Raw genomic sequence first — 16,698 nt, forward strand, 5'->3', positions numbered from 1 at the left:
TTTCTATGTTTGTTGCTCATTAGTACCATCATGACGGATGACCCTATTTGAACACAAATGAGAAAGTGCACCTACCAGAAGCGAATTGTTTCCTTGCTTTCAGGACAATTGGTGGACATTGCAAGATAGGTGCATCTGCAGATGGCAGCACTTTGAGTAGCAAAAGTAAGGCGCGATAAGCAGCACCCGAGACAGCAAAGAGGGAGAGGAAGATTCTACAGGGATGAAACTATCGAAGTGTCAACAATCTTCAAACAAAGGCGCTAAAGTGTCCAGACTACGAGTGGGTAGCAGGTCTATGTACAGACCCTATAATACCTTTTTCTCTCCATGCAAAAACAATCGCAAAGCTTGCGAAGAGTAAAATCATCTACATTCACGCATTTCTCAATAGCAGTGTGCTATCAAAGATACACTCCTTGATTGCGACCAAGGATGAGTCGCAGATCAACGAAACTCAGATGGATGAGCGAGTTGAATGGGATCTACGAAATCCGGAACACGTCTGCTATCTCAACACAACATCGCCGCGGCGATGAGAGGAAGAAGAGACATCGCCACGGCGATTAGAGCAAGACGACCAAAACAACGAAAAGCACAAGCCGTCGAACGAAAACGAGCGTGTATATAAGCCGAACATCTGGGCACTTCAAGCTGGCTGTACTTCAGCTCTTCACAGAGGTCGTCGAGGGCTGATTTGACTCCTTCCGTCTTTACTGCGCCTGCCAATATTCGCTTTCGATTCATCCACTTCTCATCCAGCAACAGCAAGCCTCGGTCGCTCTTGTGTCAAGACGAAAGTCAAGTCAAAACATTCAATTCGACGACAATTCGTCAGACACAAAACAATCACTTGTTTACTTTTCCCTTTTCTCGACCTTCCGTGCCTACTACTTCCCTCTCATCATCATTGCTTGTGTCGTAACCTCGGTGTCACGTCCTGCCTTCTATTTCTCAATTCAGGCAAGCGATAGTCACGGCCTGCACCTTGATCACCGTCGATTAATCCGCACACTTTGCAACAGTCTCCAGCCATGAACGCAATGCATATGGGTCAGGCATTCCTGCCAGACGCCATCCCATTGCATTGCCACATCTGTCCCGAAAAACCCGATTTCAGCGATGTTTCTCATCTGCTCACCCATATCGCCAGCAAGGGTCATCTTTCGACTTACTACAAAATCAAAGTCAAGGCGTCCAGCGAGGAGGCGTTTCGTCAGCTCATCCGAGACTACGACACTTGGTATGCTCAATGGCACATCGAGGATCTCATGTCGAACCGGTTGAGCCAAAAGGAGAAGCGTAACGCCAAGTTGCGCAGTGCAAGCAATTCCATGCCTGGTAAGTTGACATTGAGTATCCCTAATTCTCGACCGTATTGACGTGTTGTGACAGCACCTACGACCCACTACCAGATGCAGCCAGCCTACGCACTTTTCCCCGGCGGATCCCAGCATGAACATGCAGTCGATCCACGTCTCGCCCTCCACCCGATGGTCAAGACCGAGGCGCTGCCCCGTGGTGCAACATCCATGAATACGTCGTATGCCGACTCAACAAACACCCAGGGTCACCAGCATTCCTACACCAATGCCATGCCGCTTTGGCACCCTGCCCCTTATATGTTTGTCCCTGCAGCATCGGAGGGCCAGGTTGAAACTTCCAGCGAGGCCTCGTTTGTGCCCGGACTTGGACCAAACATGGTTCCTTTCCAACAGGCTCAGAGTCAATCCATTGGTGAAAGCGATGAGCAAGGCGAGGAGAACAAGGGTCAAAGCAAGATTAAGGGAGTTGTGTGGCCTGGCATGGATATGTTTGACGCGGCACCCCTCGAGCAGAGGCGCAAGAGAAACCAGAAGAAGGACACCTCAGTCGTGAAGCAACTCGAGGCTGCATCCAAGACGATTGAAGCCATTGAGAACATCTACAGCGCCGACGGCACCCTCTGCAGGTCTCGCCCGATCCCAGCCCTGCCAGATGACGGCGACAGCCCGCTTCCCGGAGAGGAAACGCCTCCCCGTATCAAGAAAGCAAAAGGAGCCCCTCGGAAGAAGGCCTTGGATCGCGACGAAGCCCAGGCCGATCGGACCGCGGCTACCAGGCACCAGCGCAGAGGCCGGGCTAGACGGGCGGCTGTCACAGACAGTCATCAGCCTTCACAAGACACGGTGGGCGGCGTTGGCGGCGTCGTTGACGGGGGCACCGACAGGGGCACCGACAGGCGACAGATGGGGGCACAAACAGCCCGCACCGAGGCTACCTTTGACAGTCCCGCCACAATGGCCACTCTGACTTCTGGGTTCTGTCCACCAGCGCCGCCTGATCAAGGGAGTGACACCAGACTTCCTCTGCTTGCCAACTATGGGTCTAACGATGCAGCTTACTTTGCACCCCAGACATTCTACCCATGCCAGGGATTCTATGCCAACACCTTTGGGCTTGACCAGCAAGCCCTGCCATCGTGGGACCTGTATGCTCACGACAGCACCGGTCCCGGAATCGTCAACCCTCTGTACCTCGGTATGCAGCAGGGAGGCAACGTTGGCGGAAGTGATGACCAGCAGACGGTGTCGATTCCAAGCTCTGAGCAGTGAGCTGCATTGCTCGAGGTCCTTTCACCAATGAGGATAGGCAGTATCTACTAGTGCATACCGCCGTCTCGATTGCGGCCAAGGGGATCTCGCTGCTCGAAGTGCCCGTCATGATGCTTGCCATAGTGGACCTTTTTACTTGCTTCTATCACCAATGGCTTATGGTTATGACGACGATGAATTGTACGATAGGAGACGACAGACGAAACATGCGACAGGGGATATGGGAGATGATGGGGAAAAACAATGCAGGCAGCAGAATTCAGGTGTTTGTTCTGCTGGTCAAGGAACAGACGACGGACATGATCTTGTTTCTTTACAGACACAAAAGAAGGGAGGGCATATACTTGACTTTTGCCTTTACTCTACCTAGCATGAAATTCTATCCAGAGAGGATATAATACCGATTCGGGAAGTTTGCTCAGGAGATTGATGTGACGTTATACAAAGGGGATGGGATAACAGGAGTTTGGGGATGAAAGATGACTTGTACAGTACATAGCCATCACTGTAGCTGGACGACCTTTGCGATCCAATGTATGATAATAGAAATGCTGTCACGCTGAGACGCCGAGACCAGCGCCGAGACTCGAGTTTCTGACGATCATATGTTCAAAGCTGTAGTGCGAGGCTTGGTGTGAGCATGTGAAAATGTAGTGTAGACTTGGGAAAATGTGTGGTTTCAGAGTATGAGATGCAGTATATGATTGAGATGTATGATATATAAGGTATGAAAGAGGCGTCCGTGTGGCTGTGGAGAGGTTGTGGAGAAGGCTTCCTTCGGGGGCTTTAACCCGTTCTGGCCATTTGACGGGACGCCAGTATGCCAAGGACGGAGATATAATTCTCATGTCCGCGATTGGCTTTACTGTGTTAAAGAAAAAAGAAGAATCATCTACTTTGTAGTGACGATTGATTTTTTTATCTCATTTTCCGGTGATATCCATCATCGTCATGGCTACCGTTGTGCCACCAGCGTCGAAACGCCAGAAGACGGCAGCCTCAGCGCGCGCCCGAGAGCAGATTCTGCCAGAGCAAGTGCCGCAGGGAATACAACGCATTCAGTTCACGGATGCAGACACTGGCGAAGCACAAGGACCCGTCACAGCAATTCCCCTGTCTGATCTGAGTCCCAAGAATCTTTCTCTCCTTCTCAATACTCTGTTAGGACGTGAAGATCCCGGAGAGCGACTACCCTATCGGTTCTACAATCCTCTGGGCGATGGCGACTTTGACCAGCAGGCCATCATCTCTGCCTTTTTATCTGGGGACTCGACCACTGAAGTACAACTGAATATCCCGTGTCGTGCAGAGGCTGTGTTTAGAGTAAAGGCCGTGACGCGGTGCTCGGCCAGTATCAGCGGACATGGCGAGTCCATCCTCGCAACTCAGTTCTCACCCTCGACATCATCGCGTCTGGCGACTGGAAGCGGAGACAAGACGGCGCGCATCTGGGACTGCGACACGGGAACCCCCTTACACACTCTCGGTGGACACACTGGCTGGGTGCTGGCCGTCAGCTTTTCCCCCAATGGCCAGATCCTCGCCACAGGCAGCATGGACAACACAGTGCGATTATGGGATCCTGCCACCGGCAAGCAGCTCGGCGGCCCTCTGAAAGGACACACAAAGTGGGTGACGTCTCTTTCGTGGGAGCCCTATCACATGCAACAGAGTGGACGACCGCGTCTGGCGTCGGCGTCAAAAGACGGCACAGTCAGGATCTGGGACTGCACGAACAAGCGAGCAGACGGCGCCCTGACCGGCCACAAAGGCTGCGTCTCGTGCGTCAAGTGGGGCGGCACAGGACATATATACACGGCGAGCCACGACAAGACAATCAAAGTCTGGGACGCCGACACGCAACGCCTGATCCACACTCTCTCCGCGCACGCACACTGGGTCAACCATCTGGCGCTATCGACCGACTTCGCCCTGCGCACCGCATACCACGACCACACGGGCAAGAAGGGCGTGCCGGAAACCGAAGACGAGAAGCGCGCCAAAGCAAAAGAGCGCTTCGAAACAGCCGCAGGAGTCAACACCCACAATAACGAAGGCAAGCTCGTCGAGCGCCTCGTCTCCGCCAGCGACGACTGCACAATCTACCTGTGGAACCCGGCGCAGTCGACGAAACCCATCACGAGGCTGCTCGGCCATCAGAAACAGGTCAACCACGTGACTTTCTCGCCCGACGGGCTACTGCTCGCCTCGGCGGGCTTCGACAACTTGATCAAGCTGTGGAACGCCGCCGACGGAACCTTTATCTCAACTCTCAAAGGTCACGTCGGCCCCGTGTATCAAGTCGCATTCAGCGCCGACAGTCGTCTTCTAGTCAGTGGAAGCAAGGACACGACGCTCAAGGTCTGGGACGTCAAGACGGGGAAGCTGAAGGAGGATCTGCCGGGCCACAAGGATCAGGTGTTTGCTGTTGACTGGAGTCCTGATGGCGATCGTGTGGGCTCTGGAGGCCAGGATAAGCAGGTTCGCATCTGGTGTCATTAGAGTCTTTAGTCCCGATCAAGATTTATGTGTTCCGGTTCTCGAGGCGAGTGGATTTTCTTCTGCTTTTTTGATGAAAATCTTGTCGTATCAAATTCTAGGCATTAGACTTGACGTTGTTCGATCCAGTGGTTTCGCAATATTGTCCATATCTCCCTCCATCCCTATTGCAGCGACTCTCTCCCGCCCTTTTCCCTCTTTGTACATTGAACCATCATATTACATCGCATTACGCCTCATCAGACTTGACACTCTCTGATCAACAGGCTCTACAATATTCCTCGACCAGGTAAGGTAATTATTCATCTTTGCTTTCCCCGCCCTGTCACAGTAATGGTATTCCCCACCTTCAAGGCGAGTGGGTTGTCTCACATCCTTTTTTCCATTTATCGAACAGACCTTGGTTCATCACATGTTCACAGTCTTTTTAAACTTTACGTTGTCTAACAGGGATCGCTGCGTTCTCTGATCCCCTGTGTCGCTTTCTATATTCCTTGCACTCTTGTCCTTGTTGTGGATTTGGCCCCCTCCCACTTACACCTCTTACCCCGCTGTTTCTATCACTTTGGACGCAAGTTTCAATCCCCTCTCCCATGTCATAGTGGACTTTGGTAAAGTGGTCAATGCTGCAAATCAAGGTGGGTTTTCCCATTCCATTTCACGAGCGTCTGAGAACCGTCTTGCGACACCACCTCCAACACCCACCTTGCCTCGCCGTACCACATACACGTCGTTCCATCCCTCCACGCCGCATAGACACCACATCTACGTCGTATAAACGAAATCTGGCCTCTTGTCCCCCAACATCTTGACTTCAGCCTCGTCGAGTCCCTCAACCCACGCGTCCCTCTTGCCCTCCGCCCTCTTCTTGTTCTCCGCCTGCAGCGCGAAATGCGTCGCGACGCTGCCGCCGAAGAGGAACAGCGTCATGTACGCTAGCACTACCGCGTGCCCGACGTAGTACTGCGGCTTGTCCTTTGCGCGGTATATGTTGCTGGAAACCACGCCGTTCAAATTTCCCCAGCCAATCACGAAGCCGATAGTCACGCCGCGCTTGTACGAGCCTTCGACGTTGTTTGCGGCCCATGATATTGTGTTGGAGACGCAGGGGTAGATTCCTGGGAAAAAGGTGTCAGTGGAGGGACTCGAAGTCGGGATTTGTGGGGTGTGGGGGAGAGTTAGGAAACACTCAAGGTAAAATTTGCGGGGTGAGGGAGTGTGGTCTCACCTAGTGCTCCGAGAAAAGTTCCAGCTACAGACGATAAAGGTCAGCAAATCGTCAGAAACAACAAAAGCACCAGCAAAGCATACCGTATTTGACTCCAGGCTGCTGTGATCCGAGCAACATACTAAACCCGGCCATTCCGAGAAGACTGGTGAAGATGTTACACATGCCTCTCTTCTTGGTCCTGTCTGCGATCCAGCCGACGACAACCGTCAAGACAGCGGCGGCAGCATAAGGTGGCACCGACAATAAGTTGGCCGTCGTGCTCGAGTATCCCAGCTGGCCAATAATGGTGGGAAGAAACAAAGAAAACGCATAGAGCGCTCCATCACATCCCATATAGATGATTGCGAAAGCAAACGTCTTCCAGTCGAGCACACTTTCCCAGAAGTATTTCATCTTGAACTCCTCGTGGTCGGCGGACGCTTGGCCGTCTTCTCTCAAACGCGCCAGCACTCGCTGTTTGTCTTCTTCGTTGAGGAAAGTGGCTTGGTCGGGGAAGTCCTGGACCATCCAGTACGAAACTACTCCTACCACTACTGTTGCCAGACCCTGTTTTGTCATAGTCAGAAATACTCACCCCAAGAGCGATTGATGTGTAGACTCACTTCTAAGATGAAGATCCATGCCCAACCGGGCTTTCCTCCTACACCCCTCATCTGTGCAATACCTGCTGCGAGCAAGCCACCGAAACTTCCTGCGAGAGCTGCAGCGGAGAAGAAAACTGGGTCCCATGTCAACTCGGGTTGTTTAGATCATCATCAGACAGTGTGTCTCACTAGCTGCGCGAATACCCAACTCAGATCGTTTGTACCTGAGAAAGTCAGCATATGCATAAGGTTCATGTTAGCTGGAGATCTACGCACCAGCAGCTCAAGTAATAGTTGACGCCAGGAAAAAGACCGGCCTTTATGATATAAAGTCAGCATCAATACGAGAAAGGCTTGCGATCATGGTAGCTGTCATACCTCTGCCATGCCCAAGAACCATCTTGCAGTGGCGAGACCAGCAAAATTATGAACCAGACCCAAGCAAACACTGCATATCCCCCAAATGATCATGATCAAAGGCAGGAAAATACTCGGCCGAAGCCTCTTCAGTAACACATTTGTCAATGGTTCGAACACCGAATAAGAAACGAAGAAGATCGACAGTGAAGCGGTATACTGTCCATCCGTCAAATTCAAGTCCTCGACCAGACCATCGATCTTTGCGTTGCCGATGTTTGTTCTATACTCACAATCGTCAGAGGCTAGTACAACAAGATCATATTGCCATTTGACTTACCGGTCGAGGAAACTGATGAGATAGAGAAAACAGAGCTGTGACCCGTTAGAGGCTTGTCAACTCCACCGTCTTGGTCAATACATACCCAAGGAATTAGCTTGAGATCAAGCTTGCGTAAAAGCTTCTTGTCCTAAATCAACGTGTGAGCCTCAACTTCTGGAGATACCAAGGCTTGGTTCACATACTATTGCGGCTCTCTCCTCATCTGAAAGTCCAGCATCTGGATGATTGAAGTCAACGTCTTCATAGTGAGAAGCCTTGAGCTTCGATTCCACATCCATTGTTTCTAATGGGCTGAGTGTACCGGAAGATGGATGAGAGAGTCGCTATCAGTAGTAGGGAGAAGTGGAAAGATAAAGACCTGGGGCCCTCCAATATGATTAGGAGGGAAACAGCCCTCCTAAAAAAGAACGAGCGACCATCGATGACTGCCGCCAATATCTCGATACCGCAAGCAACGGTCACAATGACCCACACGATACAAAGTCTTGAGTGATTGAGACGTCAATGGCTTGCACAGGATTGGACGACCGAGGCACCCACACATGTCACGTTGTGGGTATAGATCTGCACTGTGGGGGATGCCAATTGCGGGGTTTCCGGGGGTAAAGTTCTGCCCGGAGCGAATCTGTGCATGCAGCAACGGCAGACTACAACCGCCCACTGGCCCGACGACCCGTTCTTCACCACCCGGATATAAGTGTCTAGCATGTAGCACGTTCTCTTTTCTAGGCACTCTTGGTCTTCCATCGAGATGATTCGGCGGACTTGGTCATGACTTGGCTTTCCGGCCCTGGGTATCAGAAGATGACAGCTAGTGATTCTGCGGTTTAGACGAAAGGTACTGTGTGCAGTCCTCCAGGATCCGGAGTAGTGCCATGGACAATGTAGAGTATCCTCATGATCCAGATAACTGGTATTATTGTGTCCAATCCAATGTCGCCTTGAGTCGTAGCTCATTCCAGACTCTATACGTTGTGACCGGATTCTTGATGAAACCAGGTAACGAAACCACAAAGGGGACTCGACCGTGATTCCAGGACCAAAATATCTACTATCTCACGTACCCCTGACATCGGTGCATTGCGCATCTTGTGCAGATAATGGCTTTCGATCCGAGTCTCTGCTATGTCCTGAAACGAATGAGGGATGACCAAGACACTGATAGTTCTCTACCCCCGACGAAAGTCCTGTCGTACCTGGACACAAATGAACGTCGAAGAATGGCCTTGTAGCTCTTCATGCCCGCGTCCTGGTCGATGGTTTGGATCTAGGCCTTCTGGACTGGTGTGTTGCGGACATGTCGCTCTTTGCTCGCTGTGACTTCCCTTGGGATGGATGAGTGTACTGGACTGTCGCGAAGATTCCGATCGCCTTCTCTTGCATTGGGAAATGTCGAGATTGACTCACTTCCATCTTACAATTGGACATAGAGATCGAGTCGACCGGAATATGCTGGAGTGCCCTGACTAGTGGTGTTCTTGATGGCTGATCTATCGCTGCTCACTTCGAGTACTCCCGAGGCTTGGTTATATCAGCTGGATTAATGAAAGAATATCAATGAACCTTCGGATTGGAACTTATTGATCTTTGCTTACGTTGCGATGTCCATTCCAGCTTGATGCGACAAAGCCCAATGCAGGTATGATGATAAGGGATGATGAAGATATCCCGGCACCTCACTATCATTCACTGTCTGCATGACTTTTTGATTGATCAGAGACCGCTATTAGGCGTCACAGATGGTGGTCCATGGATTGCGGCATTGCTATGTTGACTGTCGCGCTAGTGAGCTGTGGTTGTCCCCATCATGTACGATGTGGCGCTGGATATGTGGCGGCCTGTATGTGGCGCGGACCACCTCCATCTCTCCTCAATCGCCTCTCCATCTATTCACTTGACACCAGCCACCCTCTTGACATGCTGTAGATGGGCTCATCTCACTTGGTTCTGGCATTGGTTCTACAGCCTTCTCTTAGTTACGCGCTAGCGCCCCATTTGGTTACCCACTTGATCGCTTCTTCGTAGGTTCACCTCCTTCTTCTTTACTCAACACCCAGCCTCCTATTTTACACATGAGCTCTCTGTTCTCCTCCTCTCAATCATTCCTCTCTACCCATCATCAGAACAGAATCTTTACTAACATCTCTTGAGAGGCGCCTACTCATTATGCAGCCTCCTACTAGCCCTGTCGCGATGGGATGCTGTCGCCATAAAGAGTGCCATCCTGCAGCATTCTGCACTCCTCTGACTTCAAGCTCTCAGCGTTTTCTACCCGTTTTCACTCCTCCATCGACAGGACACTCTTGTGCACGTGGCGACACTATCCACTCATCTTATTGTGTCGCAAATGTCTCTGCACTGTTGGCTCGCATCGCTGTGCTCGAAGCTGAGGTCAAGCTTGAGCAAAAGAAAAGAGAGATGGCAGAGCAGAACTGTTCTTATCTCGTCGAGCAATTTCGCTCGCACCAGTCGGGCGCTCAGCAGACTTCCCCATCCAGCGTCGCTGGTAAGATCACCTTGGGCCATTGGAAGGCTAACCTCCTGAAGAAGAAGCTTCAGGAGCACCGCAAGACATGTGATCGCATGTCTCCAAAGAGCTTCTCCACGATTAATAATATGGATGTTGATCGCGCCAATGACGAGAATGTTACTTCTGTAGGAAATGGTCAAGCTGCGAATGCCCAGACTACTACTCCTAGTACCGGCCTTGTGATGAAGTCCACAAGCGGTTCAAACATCAAGACCAACAGCTTGACTGAAGGTGCCCCTGACCCTGCAGTGCGTCGCGAGGAACCAGAGGAAGACGTCTTTTATGCGCCTCCTGCAGCAAAATCGGTCAGTCCCTCCACTTCTTGTCCTTATGTCCTTCCTTCGCCACGTCACTTGTATCGCACTTGTCATGGCGATAGCAGACCAAATGCCTCTAGCGGTTCTCAGATGGACCCAGGTCATCCTGTAGCCACTGATGGTGAAGACATGATGGGTTACTCTCCATTGGCCCTCATACGCAACGAATCCGTTTGGCCAGCAGCCCCTGAGAATTCTCCGTCTTCTGAATTTCAGGCCAGCAGAGACTACCATGTCCGCCACGGATACTCCGGCTCGCCACAGACCAAGGCATTGAAGAACGAGACATCCATGGAAGACTTGGTTGTCGTTGATGAGGCGACCGAGGAACAGCCTGATGTCAACCACGTCGACGCGACCAATCATGGCGAATCTCTAACTCCGAACATCGCGTCTCACGATGCCACTGCTGCTTCTTCCCACGATGCTATTGGTACTTCTTCTCAGTTGCCCAACATCGAGCACGCGATCAGGCGCAGATCAGAGCAACCCCATCATCTTGATGCCCAGGAGGACAAACAGGCTACTCTCAGAATGCTCGCATATCGGGTCTCACCAACAGACACTGATGTCTACCGCACGGTCCTCGTCCAAGGCATACCCCCACAGATGAAACTGGCGGAACTCACAGCCAAAGTCTGCGGCGGCTTGGTGGTTTCGATCAAGTACATGGATACAAAGTCGATCTGCGGTACCAACAGCGCATTCATTGTTTTCTTGCGCGAGGATTCTGCTCGCAATTTTGTCAAACATGCCAACGGAGGCCAGGGCCCCCACAAGAACGGCGCTACCATATACGGCCCCAAGATGACAGTCGGAATCCTCAACAGTCCCACTCACCCTCTGTCTGCAGGCGAGCAGGATGCAATCGTGAACCTCCAGTGTACCCGTTGTCTCGCTCTCTTCGGGGTCCCTCCATCGAAGCCCCTGGCGGAGGTTGTTGAAGATCTTATGCAAAGCTATATCGTCGGCTGTGATACCATTGACAAAAAGAAGGCGTTCATCAAGGCCTGCCGCACCGATGACGATGAGATTCGCTTGGACATGGTTTCTGTGAGGACTGCGGGGAGAGTTATCGCACGCTTGGACAATTCATTCAAACCATACCTCGTGAAGGCTCATATTGTTTGTGTTGAAGATCCTTGCGCTAGGGACATTCCTTCTTCGTTGTCTTTGGACGCCAGTTGCCATGCGGTCTTTCCTTCCAAGCAGGCCGAACACAAGGCTGTCCCTGAGACAAAGTATGCGACTTTTTTGGACTCTAGCTGCTATGCGCCCGGCAACTCCTCTCAGACTGACACCAAGACTGGTCCAAAGAACGCGCTTAACCCACGCGTTGTCCCTTTCGCTATCAAGGAGGGCAAGACCATTCCTGAGCCTGAAACCGACAAGACCTTCACTTCCGCAGGCGCAACCATTGACCTGATGGACTTCGAGGACGACAGCAAGAGCATGATCGAAGACATTGGCGATCTCATGGATTTCGGAGACAAGTAGGCGCAAATGGCATGATCTGTCCGAGAGGATCAGATCGACGACGCCTTGGTGGATTGGACAGAGCAGACGGGAGCATAATTGGGGGAGTTGCAGAAGGCTGTTGGTCCGTTTCTGCTTTCCTTTCCTTTTTTCCCTTTTCACTTTCCTTCCTGAGCTTACTCATTAGTTAAGCATGCGTCCGTATACGCATAGCGATGGCATTTCATGGAGTTCAGGAACGATTATTCTAGGTTTTAGTAGTACCCGAATTGAAAACACAATCACAAAAACCGTCCGCTCCCCTCAAAACGAACACAGTGAACAAGAAAAGAAATGAGATGAAGAGAGGTTACCTAGCAAATTGATATACACACGCCTATGCCCATACCTGTACTTATACCTGACGAAGAAGACCATGTCTATGCCATCAGGCGAACATGACCCAGTCCATCAATGCAAACATGAAAGCCAGAGACTGCAAAGGACAAGACAAGGGCGGTATCTAGATGTATCGAGCTACTTCCTCCGCTGCGGTCTTTGTTTTTGACGAATACCCAACCTTAGGCCTCTGATCAGTTCGATCTACTCCATGATCAACTGTTTGTCTCTTCTACCTCTCGACGGACGACCTCTTGTCTTGTTAAGAAGCTGATACGCGAATATACATGGAAAAGCCTTTGACAGCATCTTTCTTCCTTGCTCTGCTGCTTGTCCTTCGACATTCTATCTCCCCCTTTCTCTGATGTTGCACTGTTCTCTCTGACTGTCGATCGATTGAGCAGACAAGTAGACGAGCAAGCAGATATCTATTAGTCCCTCTGTCATGTATCTCGCGAGTCAACTACCTAGTCATTTGGCTTAATAGTCCTATGCCTTCCTGTCTGATCATATACTTGATCCATGCATCTATTTACCTTACTGATCCACCCGCTCACTGAACTATCTACCTACCCACCTACCTGTCTACCCAGCGAGAACGCTATGAAGAAGAAACCCCTACAAAGTCCTCATACCCGCCCACTACAGCGCAGATAACTTCGACAATCGAGACCGAAGTACTACCGCCGTAGACGCCCGTCACGACATACCTCGTAACCTCGACATCCCTCGATATAAGTAGTTCAAGCACAGTAAAAAGACAAACGAGGGACGGAGACAGACGTGCGCACAAAACGGTAGCCACGTTCATTCCTCATATGCATGATGCATCTCATGGGATTGGTATAGGCAAGATCTGCGCAATGGAGATGCTCTATCTACCTTGCGTGTGAACGCTAGCGTATAGACGCTCTCCTTCTGGCTTCGTGCAGATGATTGTTCTTTGTCGCTTGTGCCTGTACCATAGCATGCTACGACAGTCGTCTCATCAAAGGCATGGTTTGGATTGCAGGAGATGCTCCATCTGCTATCCATGATATTGTGCTTTTGGAAAGGAATTGTGCCGCTGGTCTACCTCCCTTTTTTTCCGTCCCCCTTTATCTGCGCTTGTTGGGCACACTCTGCTCTGCTCTGCTCAGCTTCTCATCAGACGTTCTGCGCTCTTGCACAGTCATGTCAGAAGCCGCTCTATCTCTCTAGGCGAGTGCGAGTTTCTAGCCTCAAGTACTTTCCTCATAAGAGGTGGGGACACCCCGTCTTTAGCACAGACAATCTGCCATCCCGTGGCACACTCTGCCATGACGTGGAGATATCCTGCTTCACACCCGTTCCTTGCTCTGTCGTGCGTAGACTGTCGTGCGTAGATGAGTATGTTTTTCTTCCATGATGATGTTGTAGCTTTACTGTGCTTCGGGACAGTGTTGCTTTGGTTCTGAGCTGTCTTATGGGCTTGGCTATGGCTATGTCTTGCCTTCTCCTCTCTCGACAAGCATACAGTAAGTCTGTACGAATCAGGAGCAGCATTCCCTGTGAAAGTCCATGTGAGGTGGTTCTTATACTGTTTAGCTTGTGCGAAGGCTGTATAATTTCCCATCGTCTTTCGTCTTCGCTATCGTCTCCTCTATCGTCTTCTCCATCGTCTGTAACACATTGACTGTTTTCGCATTCTTCACACACTAACTCCATTCACAAGAAAGACAGAAAACCATTGACAGTCAGAGAATCAGAAAGAAGGCGAAGAGGAAAAAAAGGAAATAGGGCTTATTCTTCATGCATGCCCATTTGATAGCAATTCATACATTTAACAAGAAACAGTTCATCTAAGGCGCGGAGAAGGATATAGACACACACACATTACACAATCCACTTCAACGACAGGCCTTGGTCGGATGGGAGCAACACTTTATGTACTTGCTCAACCACTCTCCTCTGCAGCTGCTCTGCGCTCGTATTGAACTACGGCGGGGCTGAGGGGGCGCGAGAATAACGACTATGTAACAAGAGTCAGCTTTCCGGGATTCAAACAGAGAGAATAGACAGAAAAACACTTACAGAGTAATCAGTGCCAACAACACCCTCCACACCCTCCAGATTACGGAACTTGAACGTCCTGACCATAGTCGCGAGGATCGTCTGAAGCTGGACATACGCAAACTGCTCTCCGATGCAGCGATGTCTGCCGGCTCCGAAAGGTAGGTACGGCGACGAGGCGCCCTTGCTGACCATTCCGTATCCGTAATCCGTCTTTTCGTCTTCATCGAGGGCGGAGGCAGCGATCTTGGGCTTGAGTTTGGCGTATCTGTCGTCGTCGGCGGTCTTTGCCGTGCTGGCGTCCCAGCGGTGAGGCTCCCAGAGTGCGGGCTCGGGGAAGTACTCGGTGGACTTGGAGGTCACGCCGGGCGCGGCGAGGAGGACGTGGTCGGTGGGGATGACGTATGGAGTGCCTTCGACGGGCATGGGAGACTTGACGGCGCGCATGATGCTGTGAATGGGACTGTGCATACGCAGCGTCTCCTTGACGGTCTGGGCGTGCAGGGGAAGACGAGAGAGGTCCTCGAAAGTCAGATCGGGAAGATCATCTCCCAGGACGCGCTTCTGCTCTTCCAACAATTCCTCCATGATGTCAGGTCGAGAGGCGAGACGAAGCATGATCCACGAAAAGGTAGAGGCAGAGCTGTGTTGACCGGCCATAAGCAGAGCAATCATCATGTTGGCAATCTCTCTGTCAGGAATCTGGACGCCGTCCTTGTACTGGCAGGTCATCAAGTTCCATATCATGTCCTTCTCTCCGGCTTCTTCACCCTTGGCAAGTGCCTCTCTTCGTGCCTTGATGATGTCCATGTAGGTTTGGCTCATCTTCTGCTGGGCGTAATCGCGTCTCCGGTTCTGGGGCAGAGGAGCCCAGGGCAACATGAAGTTGATCGGGGTGAAGCCCATGTCGAGATCGTGGAAAAGGTCGGCAAAGGTTCCGTCAAACTTGTCGCGCACTTCCTTGCCCTGCAGAGAGCGACTGGCGGTGTAGATGGTCAATTCGGCCACGGCCTTGGGCACGTCGATGGAGCCCTTTTGGCCCTTGAAGTAAGGAGAAGTCTTCATGTAAGCCTCGGTTTCGGATGCGATCAACTGGACGTAGGACCGGAGAGAGTCTGAGGTCAGGCCGAACTTGATGAACTTCTTCTGTTCCATGAGCTTCGAATTGGGGCAATCGTAGACGACATCAGGACCGAAGACAGGAGTGGTCAACGGGCTATAGATTTCCTCGGCGCAAACATCCTTGAGCTTGCCGTTCAGGATGAAGTCGTTTCCCTTGGTGCCCAGGCAGACGGTGGTCTTCTTGCCGAGGAGGATGAACGTGAAGACGTCGCCATACTGTGAACATAGATTGCGTCAGTTGGCAGTCAATTGAATCAGACACTCGGGGACAATCATACCTGCTCGCGGCAACGAGAAAAGAACTTGTAGGGCTCCATGCCATACGTGACAGTGCTACCAATAAAGGGCACCCAGTGAAACACCAATGGCGGCTCACTGCTCTTCCTTCGTAGCAATTGACTCGCCACGTTCAAGAGACAGGCGGCCGTGATGAATGCACCGATTCCAATGACTGCGAGCAGGTACACTGGTTGTCCCTCAAGACGCGCCGACGCCCACTGCGTGACATCCCCTGATAAACCCATCGTGGATGGTAGAGTTTATTTTTCCGTTCTGTTGTTGATGTGTAAATGCAAGAGTTGGCGTGGCGGGGGAGTAGAAATCAGGGGAGTGGAGAGTTATACAGAAAAAAGAAGCGGAGGACAACAGACCCAACCGAAACTCCTCAACGGCAATAGAGAAAGACAGAGACACGAGATGAAGAGGGACAGAAACTTGATGGAGACAACACGCCGATGTCCGCCCTGAACTTGGACCGAGACTAGGAAACAGGAATTACAGCAAATGGGAAACAAGATGATTCTATATTGCGTCTGAGAGAAACACCAAAGCAGCAACAACTAAAACCACACTCCGCTTGCACAAGATTCAATCACCAACACCAAAGCAGATATGGTTCGATTTTGGGCAGGAAATCAGCCCATTGGTTTCCACCAACACCATTGCCGTACACCTACAATTGCGCACGACAGTTGAGATTGGCCACCTTTTTCCCACTCCTTTGGGTAAGGTAAAAGCCAGCACGGACCCCACCACCGAATCTCCAGTCCTTGGCAGGGGAAAATCATGTCATAATCTATCTGGCCTCGATAGAACCCACTCTGTCATTGGTCGTCCAATCGTTGGCCCGCCTGGGGTGCATGAACTCGGTGTTTCCCTGCTTTGGTTTTTTCCTTCTGGTGAGAGATGATGACCTATGACCAATTTTATTTGTACCGCATGTCATTCGTGAGCCAT

At 51.2% G+C, this 16,698-nt stretch overlaps 3 protein-coding genes across 3 annotated transcripts; 1 reads left to right on the forward strand and 2 right to left on the reverse strand.

The window, feature by feature from the left end:
* Positions 1–3,545: 3,545 nt before the first annotated feature.
* AAFC00_003891 (uncharacterized protein) lies at positions 3,546–5,096 on the forward strand (the record flags this gene model as incomplete). Its single annotated transcript, XM_069343437.1, has 1 exon — positions 3,546–5,096. The coding sequence occupies one exon, from the start codon at positions 3,546–3,548 to the stop codon at positions 5,094–5,096; it is 1,551 nt and encodes a 516-aa protein (XP_069201261.1).
* A 762-nt stretch (positions 5,097–5,858) lies between these two features.
* AAFC00_003892 (uncharacterized protein) lies at positions 5,859–7,886 on the reverse strand (the record flags this gene model as incomplete). The annotated part of the gene is made up of 10 exons (XM_069343438.1): positions 5,859–6,211; positions 6,322–6,345; positions 6,405–6,870; positions 6,927–7,042; positions 7,098–7,132; positions 7,185–7,225; positions 7,287–7,548; positions 7,606–7,640; positions 7,691–7,735; positions 7,791–7,886. The coding sequence occupies 10 exons, from the start codon at positions 7,884–7,886 to the stop codon at positions 5,859–5,861; spliced, it is 1,473 nt and encodes a 490-aa protein (XP_069201262.1).
* Positions 7,887–14,224: 6,338 nt separating this feature from the next.
* AAFC00_003893 (uncharacterized protein) lies at positions 14,225–15,986 on the reverse strand (the record flags this gene model as incomplete). Its single annotated transcript, XM_069343439.1, has 3 exons — positions 14,225–14,299; positions 14,362–15,678; positions 15,741–15,986. The coding sequence occupies 3 exons, from the start codon at positions 15,984–15,986 to the stop codon at positions 14,225–14,227; spliced, it is 1,638 nt and encodes a 545-aa protein (XP_069201263.1).
* Positions 15,987–16,698: the final 712 nt, after the last annotated feature.

This window comes from Neodothiora populina (assembly GCF_041146345.1).
Source record: "Neodothiora populina strain CPC 39397 chromosome Unknown canker_contig_16, whole genome shotgun sequence".
Classification (NCBI taxonomy): domain Eukaryota; kingdom Fungi; phylum Ascomycota; class Dothideomycetes; order Dothideales; family Dothioraceae; genus Neodothiora; species Neodothiora populina.